The sequence below is a fragment of the Nymphalis io genome, chromosome 3, assembly GCF_905147045.1.
Source record: "Nymphalis io chromosome 3, ilAglIoxx1.1, whole genome shotgun sequence".
NCBI classification, from domain to species: domain Eukaryota; kingdom Metazoa; phylum Arthropoda; class Insecta; order Lepidoptera; family Nymphalidae; genus Nymphalis; species Nymphalis io.
In genome coordinates, this window is record NC_065890.1 from 6,557,130 (window position 1) to 6,577,022 (window position 19,893).

The window sequence follows — 19,893 nt, forward strand, 5'->3', positions numbered from 1 at the left end:
TGCGGTTCAAGGCTCCACATAGCTACGTGACCGCGTCGAGGTGCTAACAAAAGAGACCTCCACGATCACGTAGTCGAGACAGCTGACTTCTGTATTATTTTTTATCAGTAGTCTTTCCACTTCACCTTCGATAAATATCTTATCAATTTCTGTCAATAGGTAGTTCAAAATACTTCCGATCAAATTTGCTTTATCTATCAACGTTAGCGATTTGGGTGCTTTAAAACTTTAAGATACACACTTGATAGCATTATGAGGTTTTATGTTCAATACGCCTAAGACATATGTTCTAGAAACAAAATGAAAACTCGGGATCCCAAAGAGCAGCAGCCGCTTAAAATAAAATCAGATAAAGTTGTGACTAAACGGGACAAAAAAGGAGTTAAACAAGACAGTCGAAGTGGAAAGCGTTCACCGGTATTGCCACCTCGGAATCGGACGAAGCGATCCGGCGTGGATGCTGTAAAACTTCACTTGGAGACTACGGGTGGCACAGGCAGGACATCCAGATCAGCAACGGCGGTAAACACAATATTTTTATATCCATAGTATTATAGAATTGTAATGCAATTCCTACTGACACTTGAATATATTCAATGAAATTGGTCAATCAACAATATATCAATCAATAATATGTTCCTCAAAACAAAATAATATAATATTTACCTTCTAACAACTTGATAACACATCTTTATATCATAAAAATTAAACATATTGCAAAAAAACTACAATTTGGGTCACATCTGAAGTATTTGTTTTTATTACCTTTTATAGCATTTAAAGATCTTGTAAAGATATGGAAAGTCCTTAAAAACAAGTTTAAATTGTTACGACAATACTACAATTTGAGAAGCCAAGAATGGTGTTGAATACTAAATAATAACGAATGTTCTCCGCGAGTGCGTCAATACCTACACTTCGGCCGTGAAGCGAAACCATGTGATTCGTTTATCACATTACCGAGATCGTGACAAAGAAAGATTATCGACCTGTAAAAATATTATCACCTTGGGGATAACACCTTATAATCAGTAAAATAACGACGGTAATATCTTATTTAAATCTCACAGTCCTGCAAAACATTTCATAAATGGCGTTTGCATTTCATTGTATTGGTCACAAGACCGATTAGAGTCATAAGTAGCTGTGCTTACATTTACATTCATCATCTTAATTCAGAAGTCAAAAATATTATAAATATATTAGTAATAGTAGTATAGTGATAGTATTTAAATGTATAAATTTGTAGTGTAGACTATTGATAGCACACGTATAAACCTTAGTGGTTTATTAGCTGCTATCATTATGTTAAATACAATATTTAAAACTGTTATTTTAAATGGATAAATAAATTAAATTAAATTATTAAAAATACGTAGCTTCATATTTATATTGTTACATATCACTGGTGGTAGGGCTTTGTGCAAGCTCGTCTGGGTAGGTACCACCCACTCATCAGATATTCTACCGCAAAACAGCAATACTTGATATTGTTGTGTTCCGGTTTGAAGGGTGAGTGAGCCAGTATAATTACAGGCACAAGGGACATAAAATCTTAGTTCCCAAGGTTGGTGGCGCATTGGCTATAAGCGATGGTTGACATTTCTTAGAATGCCAATGTCTAAGGGCGTTTGGTGACCACTTACCATCAGGTGGCCCAAATGCTCGTCCACCTTCCTATTCTATAAAAAAAAAAAAAAACATTTTTAACAAAATTTTCATAAAAATATACCAATTATAATTTGTCTCGTATATTTTTGAACCTCGATAACTTATGATCCTATTATTATGTACATTAAAATGTATATAATTAGAGTATATATATTCCCGTGATTAATTTCCCTACACAAATTAAATATTACTTAGTATAATTAAACTAATGATCTATTCATTAACAGAGAGTACTATTATTAAAAGTAAATATGCACATATGATCAACACAATACAACATACAATGTTGACTCCATATATTATACAGCTCTTCATTAGACAGTTTAAAACAATTGAAAGCTAATATTTAGTACCCAATTAATATGAAACACCTTACTAAGAATATGAACTAAGAATAATATTTAACAAAGTCCACTACTTATTAGTAGAAGATTATAAGAAATGTAACTTGGCATTTTCTAAATTATATTTATAATAAGTCATAGGAACCGACTTCAATCTTTTTTTTTTGTATTAATAAAAAAATAACAAGCCTGGAAATGTCCCACTGGTGGGCTAAGACCTAAGAAAAACGTGTAAGTAAATCCGTATTGGAGGAACGTGGTGGAATAAGCTTCAAATCTTCTCCTTAAAAGTAGAGGAAACCGTGTTACTATATAGTTTGAAATACTGCTTAAAGTATTCATAAACTACTTCTTAGTATAAGACAACATGCTATCAACACAATTATTGTTATAAAGAATTCTGTCTTTACCATTATCTTCCATCATGTGACAGCCTCTCGATTTTATTTCATTTTTGTTTACAAAATACTTGTGAGATAATATTCATAAAATTATCAACTCATTTGTTTTAGACTTATTATAATATAATTTTTCCACTTTTGTAACAAGATTAGCAAAATAATTATATTCGTTTTTTCGCATTGATATGAGAATTATTTTTTTCAAATAAAGTAGAGGTAGATCAATAGTTACTATAAAAAGTTTATTAGGTAATGACCGTACCTCTAATAACATAACTATATAATAATAATAATGTCCTCCAGACCGATTTCGGCCACGGCGGCCAATCTCAAGAGAGATTACCCAACTACGCAGGAGATATTATAGTGCACAAGTGTGTGCGCAAACACAGGTGCACTCTCTATTCCTTAACTCTTATAATCCGATGGGACGGCAATCCGACACGACCGGAAAGAGTTCAGGCGCAGGACCAACGGCTTTACGTGCTTTCCGAGGCACGGGAGTGTTCACACTTCCAATTTCCAGACTCCGGGCTGCTACTGAGAATTTTCTGACAGAAAAACCCATTAACTTATTATTGGCCCGACCTGGGAATTGAAACCAGGACCTCCGGGTCTGCGGCCTTATATCAAGCCACTAGACCAACGAGGCAGTAAACATAACTATATATAGCCTATTCCAATCGAAAGAGTAATGATAAACAAACCTTAGATTAACTTATTCTGTGCGATTTAATAGCCTTATTAATAATCTTATTTATAATCAAGATAAAATTTATTCAGGAACTTTTACAATTTTGTACAAAAACCAATAATTTTAATAAAAAACTGTGTTGCAGTTGTCAGACACAGGATAAAACATAGAGATGTGCAGTATAAATGTATAGAAGGAGTAGTGTTGAATTAAAAACCCGGATTATTTTTAATACGACACAATAGAAATAAAATTAACTTCTAATCTATAAATTTTATTATCCTGAACATATCAATATAAGAAATTTTCCACGTATCGTCTGACCGAATTATCAAAAATGTCAACGAGTTTACCGAACTACATCATACAATTCCGCATTTCCAATTAACGAAATGTAGTTGAATGATCGATATAAAATACCAAGATCACGTTTTTCAATGTCGGGCGAGTACCATTATAATAAAGACCATTTCAAAATTCAAAATTGAGTCAAAATTTTTCATTATTATAAGAAACGCCTGTAAAACATTTTTCGGAGTAAAAATAAATTGATGAAAAATCCGTGTATGTATCTATAATGCAAATGATGTAAAAAAAATTGATACCATTGATAAAACATCGGGAAAACATCAAAACCAAAACTACTACCTAGTACTAATTCGTTGCATTGCAACAATAAATTATAGTTAAATTATTATTATTTTATAGTTTTTTTTATCTTTATATTTATTTTGTATTTTATTATATGATTATAAGTGTATATTTGTTTCCTTTAAAAACCCATTGGTGACAGTCACGAAACAGGCGCCAGAGCGATAAAGGAGACATTCAAAAGACAGTATTAAAATTATTCTGGCGACCATACAAAAGGTTGAAAAAATAATGAACCGTGTTGCTATATAACAGTTGAGTTAAATTAGATGACATTTTCAAAAGTATGCCCGCGCCAAGTGCTATGCAAGCAACCTCCGCAAAGAACTCTTTCGTCATGGAATGATAATATGTTTTAATACCAATTTCCAATTTTTTTCGACATAGCTGAAATGCGTGCGCAGCTAGCTGCTACGTTTTTGACTCTTACTACTACTAGTAGTGGTACTTAATCGGGTTCAGAATCATCTAATCTGAAACGATTTTGTATTGTTTTGCCTTAAAATGGTGGCACATGATGTTGGGCATGGGCTCTCGTGCTACAATGGTATCATGTTAATTCATTGGTACAATTGTTTATTTATCTCTACTCCGCCTGTGATATGAATTGGTCGTTACCTTTATACGTCAATAGTTTTCCATTTTCCTCACAGGTATATAACCTATGCGTAATTATTATGTAGGCGTAGGATTGTAATATTAAGTTTTCATTTATTTCGTAACAATGATTTCATCTAATTAGCAATCAAATATCACACATGAAACTAATATCATAAGAGGCAAGTTATGTTCATATATTTTATTGTGTTCACTCCAAACTACTAATCCTATTGATATGGAATTTACATATTATTTTAGTTTATAGTTTCAGTTCGGATTTAAGTTCTTAGAATGTTAATGTGTTGCATATTTTTTGAGATGTAGCTTGATATGCAGTCGAGGTCAAAGGGAAATTGTCGGTCCAGATGCAAAGCGAACGCTGCTAAAACCCCAACAGGCTCGATTTCGTACGGGTAAAACAAGAATTTCCCAAGATTTAATATAAACAATCGCCAACAGTTCCATTCGTATGAAAACCGGTAATATCCGCATGCTGTGCTAATACATATTTTATTACAACATTATTAACACCCCACGTAATTTTTCACGCGTTTATTTAAATACACTATAATTGTTCTAAAACTACCGGTTCGAATTGCAAAGTATAAAAAGCAACATTTATTTACATAAAACGTTTAAAATGAATATGTTATTTATTTTGATAAGGATTAGTACTGTGTGACAATTAAACTAAATTTGACTGTTGACGTTATTTTTACTCCATTTTAATTATTTAAGTATTAGGTCATTCGTTAAAACGATACATGAAATAAAATATTTATTTAATCTACGCGAAGCCGAAACAGAAAGATAGTAGTAGTATTAATAAAAGTGTATTTATGTTTAGATATATACTGTGATAATGTACTATTTGGTTCATTATTATGTAAAAAAAAATATGTTTCAATAACAAAAACATATTTCATTGTGAGAGACGCCGTGGAAAATTTCAGGAATTCGTTTGTATGATATATATATGGATATATATGTTTTTGTCTCTCATGATCATCTCACTTAAATTCTTTTTGACAAACCCTTTATCTATGTCAATGAACGAATATCGATAGAGATTAAATCTTAAAAAAAATCAAATAGATTGCTCTAATCGAACAATCTAGTCAAGCATGCACATGTACCGTGTGCGTGAATGTCTGGCATGAACAAACCGACTAAACTGTCGGCATTTTTTTTAGTCTGTAGTCTACAGTACAGTAACAGCCTGTTAATGTCCCACTGCTGGGCTAAGGCCTCCTCTCCCTTTTGAGGAGAAGGTTTGGAGCTTATTCCACCACGCTGCTCCAATGCGGGTTGGTAGAATACACATGTGGCAGAATTTCAATGAAATTAGACACATGCAGGTTTCCTCACGATGTTTTCCTTCACCGTTAAGCATGAGATGAATTATAAACACAAATTAAGCACATGAAAATTCAGTGGTGCTTGCCCGGGTTTGAACCCACGATCATCGGTTAAGATTCACGCGTTCTTACCACTAGGCCATCTCGGCTTCTGTAGTCTGTAGTCTGTGGACTGGTAATGTGTCTTATTCGAGACCATTTTTAGACTTCTAAGGGTACCTAGAAACCGAAAATCTTAATGCACTCTTATGTTTGTAAAAAACTTCTTTAAATTTGTATAGGTATTCAAAGTACAGACATTTCCTTGTCTATATAAAATATTTCGATTTTTTATATCCCCTAGTAAAAAATAATCACCGTGTAAGCAAATAAATATAATGTCCTCCGGACCGATTTCGGCAACGGCGGCCAATCTTAAGAAAGATTAGGCAACTGCGCAGGACGAATTATAGTGCACAAGTGTGTGCGCAAACAGGCGCACTCTCTGTTCCCTAACTGTCATAATCCGATAGGCCGGCAATCCGACACGATCATAGAGTTCAGACGCAGGTACAACGGCTTTATGTGCTTTCCTAGGCACGGGGGTGTACACTCCAGACTTCGGGCTAATAAGCATTTTACCCAATAACTTTTTAATGACCCGACCTAGGATTTGACCTCGGGGTCTTCGGTCTTATATCTAGCCACTAAACCAACGAGGGATATGAAATAAATATATATTTAAAGTATTAAGAGAAATGTCATCCGATACCATACCTATAGATCTAATATAAAAATTTAAAGAAATTATATAAAAAAGAAAATAAAACATTTAAGAATATTTCAATAGATAACAATCGTTTATTTCAATTTATTTATCAAGACAGTATTTAATGGTCTGGACTAAATTAATGGTTTCAATATCATCTTGTCTATTTTTTTATCATCGCTTAGTTATAATGATTAATGCGAGTGCTTATTGTAAAGTTCTCAACATGGCACTTCTCTATTGATAATCCATCTCACTTCATATTAATCTCGGACTGATAATAAAATCTCGATAGAAAATCTAAATTCTAAAAGAGTAAACATGTTTTGTAGTATTCTTTATCTAGCAATTCAATATAGGGCCACGGACATCTTGCAACTAAATTTCTACAATATAAATTACTAAGTATAAATATGTACTTAGTTTAGCCGTTAACATTCTCGTATCTGAGGAACTTCGTATTTTATTATTAACACGTGACAGTTAATAATAAAATACGAAGTCCTGGCTTCGTACGTTAATGTTAATGTATAGTAAATATATTTTCTTAATATAGTTCTACAAGCAGACGTTATTAATCAATCAATATAGAGCCTATCACTTCCCTTACACCAAATCAGGGAACCAATTCTACTAACGAATTGTCACTTTATCGGAATCGAATCGGGAACGTATCGTGACCATTATAAATTAGTAGAATTGGTCCCCAGGTTGAATACATCTTAATGCGTGCACTGGCCCCTTTTATTTAAGTAATTTATATAAATTTAAAACAAATTTGGTGGCACATTAGTGATGTAAGAAATGGTTCATATTTTTTACAGAGCCAATGTCTATGTGTAGTAAAAACTAATTGTTATCAGGTGGCTAGGTACAATAATGAAATTAAAAAAATACATATAAATACTTTTGCACAGTTTTTTTAAACATTTTGAAGATCTACAAAACTCTTTTACAATGCCTTGGTAAGTGTTTTTCTGATAAACTATACGACTACGCTATAATCCACACTCTAAACAATATATACTCTAGAGATATAAATAAATTGAAGTGTTTGTCTGTCTGCCTGTCTCTTTATCCGGGCTAATCTTCAAAACGGCTAAAAATTACAATTACTGAAGTACGAAGTATTCCAAGGTAGTCTATCAAAAGTTATAACAAGTTAAAGTTTACGTGCGTATCTTTGTTGCCACTATTCAAGTCTTTTCTGAGAAAATATATAAAATTGAAGTAACTGTCTGTGATTCCAAAACAACTGCCTCTTTTTAAGTTAATATGACTATTTACTTGTACCAAATTCAGAACACCGTTTTTATTTATTTTAGTTTACCGCTGTTACCCAATAATTTAAATATTTTGTATCAATTGCCATTTTAATGAACATTTTGTTCGTTCAAGTGGCATATTTTGAAGGATTTTCGTCACAAACTGAATTCCACACTGACAAAGGAGCGAGTTTTGCTAAACTTTATATAAATACAAATATGATATTAACGTATAGTATGGTAATGGCCTTATGAACAAGAATGGCCTGAAAAAGAACAAAAATTGTCCTTTTTTCATATATTTTTACTGGTGGTAGGGCTTTGTTACTGGTGGTAGGGCTTTGTTACTGGTGGTAGGGCTTTGTTACTGGTGGTAGGGCTTTGTTACTGGTGGTAGGGCTTTGTTACTGGTGGTAGGGCTTTGTTACTGGTGGTAGGGCTTTGTTACTGGTGGTAGGGCTTTGTTACTGGTGGTAGGGCTTTGCTACTGGTGGTAGGGCTTTGTTACTGGTGGTAGGGCTTTGCTACTGGTGGTAGGGCTTTGTTACTGGTGGTAGGGCTTTGTGCAAGCTCGTCTGGGTAGGTACCACCCACTCATCAGATATTCTACCGCAAAACAGCAATACTTGATATTGTTGTGTTCCGGTTTGAAGGGTGAGTGAGCCAGTGTAATTACAGGCACAAGGGACATAAAATCTTAGTTCCCAAGGTTGGTGGCGCATTGGATATGTAAGCGATGGTTGACATTTCTTACAATGCCAATGTCTAAGAGCGTTGGTGACCACTTACCATCAGGTGGCCCATATGCTCGTCCGCCTTCCTTTTCTATAAAAAAAAAAAAAAAATATATATATAAAAAAGTAATTTTCAGTTTATAAGAAACTGCGAAGTGTGCCACTTTGATTATCCCCCCGTCTTTAAGAAACTAGTCTTACATACGAACAGTTCCAATATGGAGTACAGATAATGATTTGTAAAAGTATGTCTATGATAATTCACCAATAATGTAGTTGATTTATTTTTTATTTAAAGTACGAGTACTTATGACCACATAAATTTTGCATACACGTTGTCACTGAACACGAGAGTGAAGTCGCGGGCGGAAACTAGTTCTAATACCTATATTATTATTCTCACTTTATACATGTGTACAAAGTAAAAAAAATAAGCTGTATTATGCTTGTATAATTCAATGGGATTAAATTTTTCAAGTTTTCTTCGATAAGCAATTATTAGGAATAAATATAACTTGTTAGAGTGGTTGCCAATGTTTTGCATAGAAATATGTATGTCATGTCCTTATACTATACTCTACCATCCTCATACGCCAACTTTCCTTAAACAGCGGTTTACATTTATCGGGTCTGATACTCCTTTAAATTTGCATCGAATTATTACATATTTTTAAAATTTTTTTTTATAATTATCATTTATCAATATTATTTTTCATACTACATTATGTATGTATATAGACATGTACACGCTAATCTCCGAAACTACTGAAGGGATTTTCTTGCGCTTTTCACAGGTAGATCAAGCTCGGATATCGGATAACAGTAAGCAAAATTATTGTCATTTAAAGATAATTTTAAATTCGCCGAATGCCTGTTACACGTCAAAGGACACAAACGTCTATAGCCACCGAAAATAAATCCACACGGGCGAAGCCGCGGATTCAGCTAGCGGTGTTTTCTCGAATCGTTATTTATAATATAAAAAGAATAATTTAAAATATTACGCAAGATTATAAATACGTTATAAGTACTTAACCGTAATTTTATCGTTCATCGCTTTATCTTACCTAGAGTGTTCCCCAAACTGTGGCTTCCTAACAGTGGCCTCTATCAGTCTTACAACATTCCAAAGAAGAAATAAAGTAAGCATATCTGAATCAATGATAGAAATCTACCAACACACAATCACAATACCTACGTATAAATACACACATTACTATAGTTTACTGTTTAACAAAAAAACGTAGACCTTGTTTTCCGAAAAAACAACACCGTAAAAAAATTGAAAAGATACCTATGTCGTTACACAATGTCTCTTTGTTGACACGTAGGTCAGTGAGTTCTCTCGTTGTTGTCGCCGCTGACAGTACTTCGCTGGTCATTTCAGTGTCGTGCCTCATCTCGCCCTTATCCCTTATCTTAGCCACTCGATCCTCGTGACTCGAAGACCGCACTTACACCTGTCTATATTATTTGTTTCACATGTTATCGACATCATCGACCGAATTAACGCGTAAAGTGCAATTTTTTCCATAAATCACCTATGTTGACGGTCTAACGGGAGGGTTATAAATATTAAGTAGTGATCAGTGCGTCTGAACATTATTATTTACGGTTCGTATTTTTAATATTAATATTTAATTACAAATATATTTTGTTTTAAATAAAGTAATTATTAAGACTAAATAGTTTTATAAGTTTTAGGTTATATTTCAATATTTGAAGTACTTGATTGAAACATAATTTATATCAATAATTTTAGCAACATTTATTTAAAATAAAATATATAAATAATAAATTTAAAAATAAATATTATTTTGACGATAAGTGAACGGCGCCCCTGAAACATATAATATGAAAACTTCAATAATGTTTTTTTAAATATTTTACTCTAATTATAAATTCTTTAATCAAAATATTTTTATTAATTGCCGAATATTTGCTTTGTAATAAAAAAATATCGGATAATAAAACATATTTCAACATCATATTTTTAAAAACAACTAACAAAATCATCGCTTAACATTAATGTTATTAATTAATTAATGCCAATAAATAAAATATACCATATTAATAGTAATCATTTCGCTATAGACTATTTATTTGTCATTGCATTAGTAGTAAATAAATGTATATATTAGCAAATAAATAATAATAACCTTTTCCATAAAGAGATAAGAAGTCTTTGTCTAGAAATGAGACATTAACTGTTATATTTTTATTACTTATATAAAAAAGTCCGTAATCATTATAATGTCTAAATACTCTCACAAAAGTTACTTCAGATATATATTTATTTAAAATAATATTTGTAACTGAAACCAGTAACAAATGAAATACTATCGTTAAATACAACAATGCTATTAACGAGACAAATAGAATACTTTATAGCACACGCCACTCCGTCGACTTTACGAGGTACTGTTTTTGTTCAGAGTAAACAAAATTTATCGTTATATAATTTAAATTTCATTTACGTTTTTTTTTTTCATACAATAGGTAGGCGGACGAGCATATGGGCCACCTGATGTTAAGTGGTCACTAACGCAGATAGACATTAGCATTTCAAGAAACGTTAATCATCGCTTACATCGCCAATGCGCCACCAACCTTGGGAAGATGTTATATCCCTTGTGCCTGTAATTACACTGGCTCAATCAACCTTCAAACCGAAACACAACAATACCAGGTTCGCGGGTATCGCGGTAGAATATCTCATGAGTGGGTGGTACCTACCCAGACGAGCTTGCACAAAGCCCTACCACCAATAGAGAGTGAAGATAAAGAATGCTTCTTTTTATAAATATTTAAATGCAGTATTTCATGTGGTTATTAAAAAACCTTTAGCTATTTTATTTTTAACAAAACTTTAATTAAGATAAATTAAGTTATTTCGAAATACCTGCGCGGTAGATAAAGGAAACTTAAATTTCCAATAACACTTTTGTGGTGGGTGGGTCCCTCTCCATAAGAATGAGTGAGGCGCTTACGTGCTTGATCGGAGGCACTTTACAAATCCCCTATTCAACTCCAACGACACCCACGAGTTACGCTGGGGTCGCTCTATTCTATATTAAGAACGATTCCTATATGATATAAATAAGTACATAACTTTAAAATGACACTCGTTATTTGCGGTATTTGTATAATTTACAATAAAATATTAAATAATGTACCTTTAACTTTATTATCTTCATTGCATATTAAGTGGATAAAATATATCTTTGTTTTCAATACCTCATAAACTTGTCAATTCCTTATGTTCAATAATTAACTCAAATGTCGTTAAACAATTGGAACGCATGTCTGTCTTTCTATTGCGCCTTTCCTCGTTGTCTATAGGACTCATCAAAATAAACCAAATGAGCTGAAACTCGAGGACATTAGATCTTATTAAAGTGATTCCGGCTTCATCATCATCTGATGATGGAAGATGGTAACAAATTATTATATCGCCATACATTACATACAATGGCCTAATCAAAATTGTAGTTAGAAAAATATAAAACAGTAACGATAGTTTAGAACCTTGGGGTGTTTGTGCCAAGTGCTGTAGGCACTTGTCTACAATAATGTAATATTTAAGATATTAATAAAGTTTATAAAATATCCTAAACACCATTATTATGTATACGATTACTGAAATAGATGCCTAATAAAGAAATATTTGTCCATTTTTTTGTTTTTAAAAGTTAGTGTTTAATGCCCAAAAATTCAAATTAGAGAGGTGAACATCTTTAGTCTTTTACGAACCATACTTTATATAATAGTATTCTTTCCTGCAGGAATATTTATATATTTAAGTAAATATTTTATTTTACTCGAGATCTAATTTATCTCCTCTACATTTCAGATTATAACGTAAATATAAAATCATCAAAAACGATAAATTAGTTTCAAACAACTTTGGCCCATTTTAATATTTTGACACGCGGCCCTCAAATGTATATGCTAACAAATACAACTATTAAACAGATACCAAAACGTTTGTCGTTAATTAAAAAAATAGACCACATAATATTTAATTCATTGTGTTATATGAATGAGATTAATTATTTTATTAAAATCTTTTAGACGGTGTAACCTTTAATCGGTACCTTACATGAAAATAGATATTGGTATTCATGTATAAGATTTAAAGACTTTGACACCGTTTAACCAATTATCATGATTCTTATCCACTTAGTTATAACGAAGTAATCGTTGTAACCGTTTTCCTATTCTACTAACACAACGATCCAGTGCGATTGGGTCGAAGTTCGATCGGAATAGAATCGGTAACGTATCGTTGCTGTTATAAATAAGTAGAATTGTTCTCCAAGTCAACTACTCCCGGTATTTCTAGTCCTTTAATATATAAAAGTTGATGTTTGTCTATCTGTTTGAGTTTAATATACTATGTTTTCCATCGACAATTCCAATGACAATTATACTTATTTTTTTATTGTAACCAGATAGCGCTATCGAACATAAACTTCTATACACATGCAGGGCAACGTCACATTTGCCGGGTTTTATGAGTTATAATAAAAAAATATGTATTAAATCAGACCGAGCTCTGAGTCGACTTTAACTATGTCTCAATACATTACCTTCAAATGCTATTTGTCACGCAAAGATATTACTCGGTACAAGATGTGAATGCTAATTACCAAGGAAATTAAAAGTAAAGACAAACTGATACCATTTTCCTATGTATATTCATACTTGATGTATCAAAAAAATTAAACTTTTCATTATTTTTTTATTAATATAAAAAAATTAAGAGATATCTTCCTCATGCTTCATCAAAAAATTGTGAAATCAAAATAAATTATGTTATTTAATACTAAAAGTCAATAAAAATAGTTAATACGAGTAGTAATAAAAATTGAAATACATTGATAAATATTTTTTTGTTTTAAATGATAACTACAAATATTTTTTTTATTTATCATAATCAAGTTTTCACTTCATACGGTTTGATCCCTTTTTGACTTGACAGCCCTAAAAGATATGTCTTAGAATATTTATTATTTCTGTCTTTATAAATAAAAATATTTTGTTAAATAAAACTAAGTAATTACGGAAATCTTAATCAGATCCAGTTTATTCAATTAGGTCTAGGATGAAATAATTTCGGATTAAATAATAATTAATTTGCAAAATACTTACATATATGTATTTGTGCTAGCTCTACCCAAACATTTGGCCTTCTAAATATAATTTCGCTTTTTTAAATTAAAATTTTATAAGTTTAAAAAAAAAATTAAAAGATAGCGACTTACCTTTGAAACTCGATTATTTTCAATAACATATCAATTGGGATAATTGACATGGACAAGGCAAGCGTCATAACAATGAGCATCAGTGTGAGGCGCACATAACATTGTTATGAATTGAAAGTGTAGGACGGGATCTTCCGTGCGTTCCCAATATTTAAAAAAAATCTTCCAGTGTGCAAACGAAACTTTGTGAAGTGTTACCGACTCATCCGCATAGAATATGGTTTGTGTTTATACATTTATTTATTATTGACGAGCATGTTCCCTGTATTTAAACTTTAAAATGTATACATTAAAATATTCTAACAAGTAAACCGATTGCATCAAACACAGTGGTATTTTGACACAATGCAAAATTGTAGATTCAATTAGTACTATTAAACGAATGAAATTTTTCCTTATAATTTTAAAATTTGTTAACTCGTGCTAACATTATGATCGTGACCACGCGGTAAAGCTGTGCATACGGATTGAGGTGCGAAGCGATAGATAAACAAAATAGGCATAAAATTTATTTACGATTTTAGTAACGTCTGGATCAGATTAACCGCACTATTGATTGACGGTCCTTGTGTTCACACATCACTTGCCTGAACCATGCCACATTTAATTAGACGAACGGGTTACGAGACAAAGGCGTCGGTATACAATTGCTAATTTAATCGTAACTCTGCATGCCCCATCTTCATAAGATTGAATGAACGAAAGATTCATCGTCAATTTACAATTTATAAATGAGTTTTACTTTCTCCAAAACCTTCCGTAAGAAAAGCAGATACTTGTACTACTGCAGTAATTAATAGTTTCAAGTTTAGTAGTTATTGGTGACTTATATTTTCCTTATCTTGGCTCTATCATCAGGTTCACCCGATGGTACAAAATAATTATTATTGTATTGTTGTAAGCAGAATGTGCATTTATTTCCACTAACAAAACTTCTAATTATGTTGACTTCTTTTCATCCATATTTAACCACTTGAAATGTTTCAGATAAAAGTGGGATTTTCTGTTTTTTTTTAAATAAATAGTATTTACTAAGTATATTGGCATTTGAAAAAAACATAATAACTCAAAATAAGTGAGCTGTATTTTATATCTTAACATAATTAAATTATAAAAAAAAACGATAAATCGTAGGAATAGAATTAATTAATTAATTATTATTTTTTATGACACATAGTCACGCGAAAATCAAGCTTATTTTTGTTAACAATTATGAATTATATAAAAAAATAATACTAATGACCTCGTTACAGTTATATTATATTTATTTAAAATTGTAGGAACTTAATTTTTATCAGCTATTCTATTTGGTTACACTTAACATTGAAATATTGTTCAAGAATAATAATAACAGACTGAAGGACTTGCTTGTGTCAAGTACACAAGTACACAACTACTCATTCAGGTAATAATTTATATAATTTATTATATAGAGGAAAATGTTGTTAGAGAATTTCATATGCGTTTGAAATTTTTTACGATATTAATTAACTATTTAAATATATACATGATAACCTCTCCCAGGGTGGTGTCGGTTTTGTAGTCAAAAAGGATCTCATTAGCAGCATTGTAGAAATCAGTAATGTGTCGAACCAGGTAGCATACCTTGTCCTAAAACTTTCTTACAGGTACTCCCTGAAGGTCGTGCAGGTATATGCGCAAACTTCGGCATACTCTGATGATGTGCTCAAAGCGATGTACGAGAACATCGCAAAGGCCCTCAACAACACCTCGAAGGCCCTCTCTACAATGTTGTTATGGGAGACTTTAATGCTAAAGTGGGAGTACAAGATAGCGGTGAATTGAAAGTCGGACCTTACGGCTTGTGCTGCAGAAATCACAGGGGGCAAAGCTGGTAAACATTCTCGAAGCGCAAGGGCTCTTTTTGATGAATTATTTATTTCAAAAGAAACCCCAGAGGAGGTGGACCTGGCGAAGCCTCGATAACGTGACAAGGAACGAGATGGACTTTATCATTTCGAATAAAAGGCACATGTCCCAGTGATCAACAGATTTAATACCGGAAGTTATCTCCTCTTGGTTCGAGGCACTCTAGATATCGACTTTTTACTGGTGGTAGGGCTTTGTGCAAGCTCGTCTGGGTAGGTACCACCCACTCATCAGATATTCTACCGCAAAACAGCAATACTTGATATTGTTGTGTTCCGGTTTGAAGGTGAGTGAGCCAGTGTAATTACAGGCACAAGGGACATAAAATCTTAGTTCCCAAGGTTGGTGGCGCATTGGATATGTAAGCGATGGTTGACATTTCTTACAATGCCAATGTCTAAGAGCGTTGGTGACCACTTACCATCAGGTGGCCCATATGCTCGTCCGCCTTCCTTTACTATAAAAAAAAAAAAAAAAAGACTTCAAAGCCGAAAGATCGCGAATGATGAGGTCTACTCTCCGACCTACCATGCTCCAAGCTGCTCCAGGTGCCGAAAAGTTCCAAATGGAACTTAAAAATCAATTTACCGCGTTGGAAGCCGTAAGCAGTATTGATAGGAAAACCGACACGCTGGTCAAAATACTGCAAAACACATCCCGCAAATGTTTTCCGCCACAGAAAAGAGAACGCACCAAACCTCTCTGCTGAGACACTCGAGCTCATAAGGAAACGACGAGAACTACCATCGTTTTTGTCAGATAAGGCCTTAAACCGAACAATAAAAACGCTGATGCGACGCGTTCTCCGATGCTCCAATGCCCGTGCATCAAGGCTGCGATTGAGCAAAATTGGGGATCGAAAGTGTTCGCTCGCAAGTTTGTGAGGCCGCGTCTGACAAAACTTAAAACTGAAAATGGTGGGGTCGTTACCTCTAGGCCTGAGATTGTCGGAGAAGTAGAGAGGTTTTATGGGCAGTTGTTCTCTTCAAGATTGGATAAACCTGTGGGAGTCAGTATTGATGACCAGCGCGCCCCTCTCACGAGCCATTAATCCGAGAAGCTCCCGGTCGTTGACCAAGGCGAGATTAGGGCGGCTCTAGAACAGTTTAAAAACAACAAAGCTCCGGGAGATGACGGAATCACAACAGAGTTGCTTAAGACAGGCGGAACTCTGGTCCTGCAGGACAGCTAGCAACCCTCTTTAATTCCGTCATCCAACATGGCAAGACCCATGGCAAGAATGGCATGTAATATGCCCAAAACTGTTCACCAACGCGTTGGAAGACGTTTTCAAGACGCTAGATTGGACTGGGTATGGAGTCAATGTGAACGGCGACATACATGACGGCGACATACATACGGTACATCTCACACCTTCGATTTGCCGATGATATCGTCATCATAGCAGAGTCATAGGTGAGCATAGGTGAGTCTTCCTGGCGTGTTGGTCTCGGTATGAACTTGGACAAGACCAAGGTCATGTTAAATAGGCATGTCGTGCCGGGATCGATATACGTCAAAGGGAAACCTCTCGAAGTTGTTAGTGAAAATACCTACCTAGGACAGATAATTCAACTTCGAGAAGGAAGCCGATCGAAGAATTCGTTTGGGATGGGCAGCATTTGGCAACCTCCGTCAAGTCCTCAAGTCGTCTATACCGCAATATTTGATGACGAAAGTCTTCAACCAATGCGTCCTACCTGCCATGACATACGGTGCCGAAACGTGGACACTAACTGCGGGACTAGTCCACAAATTCAAAGTCGCTCAGCGTGCTATGGAGCGAGCTATGCTCGGAGTATCTTTGAAGGATAAGATCAGAAATGAGATTCGGTGTCACCGACATAGCTTGCAAAATTTACAGGCTGAAGTGGCAGTAGGCTGGTCACGTATGTCGTAGAACCGATGGCCGTTGGAGCAGACGAGTCCTAGAGTGGAGACCGCGGATCAGCAAACGCAGCGTAGTGCGCCCTCCAGCCAGTGGTGGACCGACGACCTTAAGAAGGTGGCGAGCACCAACTGGATGCGGAAGGCGGAGTACGGGGAGCTTTGGCGCACCTTGAGAGTGGCCTATGTTCAGCAGTGGACAATGATTGGCTGTTGATATGATATGATATATATATGATAATGTGCAAACCATGGACATAGCTAAACAACAGTACACGGTGTTGCTGTTTGGTGGCAGAATATGTCGTGAGTGGTACCTACTTTACTTAGATACCTGTATCTAAATATATAGTATAAACGACTTCAGAGCGTTTTAAATAAAAAACTCAAAATCAAAAAAATAATAATAATTACAATATTCTTCAGGTTGTTCGTAATTCTGTTTTCACGAACCGGTGGTAGATTTTTGAAACTCAATAAGCGAGTGAGTGCAATGTCTTTTGAGTGTCTGTCTTTATTTCATCGTGCAATATGAAAGACTAACTGAATTTGCGTTTATGGCTGCTTGAAATTCAGTTTCATAGTCATATTAAAATCCTCCATACCAAATTTCATTAAAATCGATTTTGTAGCTTAGTCCCGAAAGCCTAAGATATATAATGGCATTTTAAACATTTATTTTTACACCAGAAGTCATAGTCGTAACAATACAGATAAGGAAAAGCTATAGGTTCTTGCTTAACCTTCTAGACGCGCAAAATAAGATCATCTTGGAAAAATTTATTACTTGCAGCACTTAAATGAGTTTGTGTATTATAATATGTATTGTTGTATGTATAATTGTAATTGTGTATGAACAATTTTCAATGTTAATCATGTAAAAATCAAGCGATAAAGTGGTTATAACTTGATTCAATTACATTATATTATTATTATCGGTATGTAAGAACAATAGTACTTCATTATGACAAACACTTTGTAGTATATTTATAAAAACAACTGTGTATATAACGTTGGAAAGTATTTTTCGAAAAAAAAAATAATTATCAAGTGTCCAGGTAAGCGACATATTTGGGCCTCTTTTGGTTTCAAAGGGAACTTCCCTGTATCGAGAAGGAAACTAACCAAAACTTGTGGAACCAAGGGAGGAAGTTCGCCAACTTTATGGTAGTGTTGTATATTGCGATCAACGGCCCTCTATGTGGTGCCTATTTGGGCCCACAGCCTGTCCAGCGTTCTCCGCTGAAGAACTAAGTAGTAACGCATATGTTCGGGTACATCACATGATATCCTATGAGGCGCCAACTGTCCTACCGCACTTTCTGCCTTTGGACATTGTGGCGAATATGACGCAAGAATCTAAAGGCACATCTACGAGTACGTTCTACTTTGTTCAACGAAAGCGCGCCCATTCCGAGTGCACTAAAAGTGTTGAACACAAGAGGGGCCGTGGCACGCTCATCGTTCTAAGAACATAACACTTGCAAATGTGTTGTCGGTGCTATTGTGCCGGTGTTCAGACCTTGAGTGAAATTAAAGACTTCGTCGTCCAATTTACTTTTTTATTTATTTTGGTGTTTTTTGAACCCATCCCCGTGGAATGTGCAGACGAAGACTGATATAAAGTTAAAAATATTTACACTCCCGTACCTCAGAAAGCACGTAAGCACCTTGATCGTGCTTCTGAACTCACTCCGTTTATGTCAGATTGCCATTCCATTGGATTATGAAAGTGAGGGTATATATAGAGAATGTACCTATGTTTGCTCACATAGTTGAATAACTCCTGCGCGTTTAGGTATTATCCGTTGAGAATGTAACTGAAATCGAAAGAAGGACATCATCAAAATCATAATTTTCAAAATGAATTTATGTTTCCTTCTTTCTCGTCGTCTTCTCTTCCCTTAGTAAGCATTATTAGAATCTAAAGCTTCAAGCTGGTACTTAGCAGAGTTGTCCCGTAAATGGCTGCAGTATGATCTGACTTGGGCTTGATATAAGGTCAGAAACTGTTCCGGTGTGAAGTACTGTTTGACCTTATATAGGATACCAAGTTTTTTGCCAGCAGTTTTAATTCAATGAATTGCCCAAAGTTGAGTTTGGATGTTAAGGTTACTCCTATAAGCTCAATAGTGTCGGTGATGGGTACAGATGCATTTCAGAAATTCAGAGTCAGGGGAAATGGACTCCTCTCGGAGGTGAAAAAACACGCTTGAGTCTTGGTAGGATTAAATTGCCTCTAAATCGTCACCCCAATATTCAGTGTTTTTAACTATGCATTAAGTTAAAGACTTGATTGACTATTAGTATTCGCAGGTACTCAGTACAAGTTTCGTCGAAACATATTCTGTGTTTCTTGAGAAATAACATAACGAAGCGATAT

The 19,893-nt window shown here is 34.2% G+C and overlaps 1 protein-coding gene across 4 annotated transcripts in view; it reads left to right on the forward strand.

The window, feature by feature from the left end:
* Positions 1 to 270: 270 nt before the first annotated feature.
* The window catches only part of LOC126780290 (sodium/hydrogen exchanger 9B2-like), a 45,936-nt gene continuing 26,313 nt past the window's right edge, over positions 271 to 19,893 (forward strand). For 2 of the 4 annotated variants that reach the window (XR_007670473.1, XM_050504621.1), the window contains exon 1: positions 271 to 522. Coding sequence is in view for 2 of the 4 variants with exons in the window: in XM_050504621.1 (XP_050360578.1) it covers positions 301 to 522 (222 nt within the window). In the remaining 2 variants the exon portion in view is untranslated. Of the gene's footprint in view, positions 523 to 9,924; positions 10,081 to 13,935; positions 13,954 to 19,893 lie in introns of those variants that run through there. The other 2 variants (XM_050504652.1, XM_050504635.1) reach the window with 2 other exon arrangements.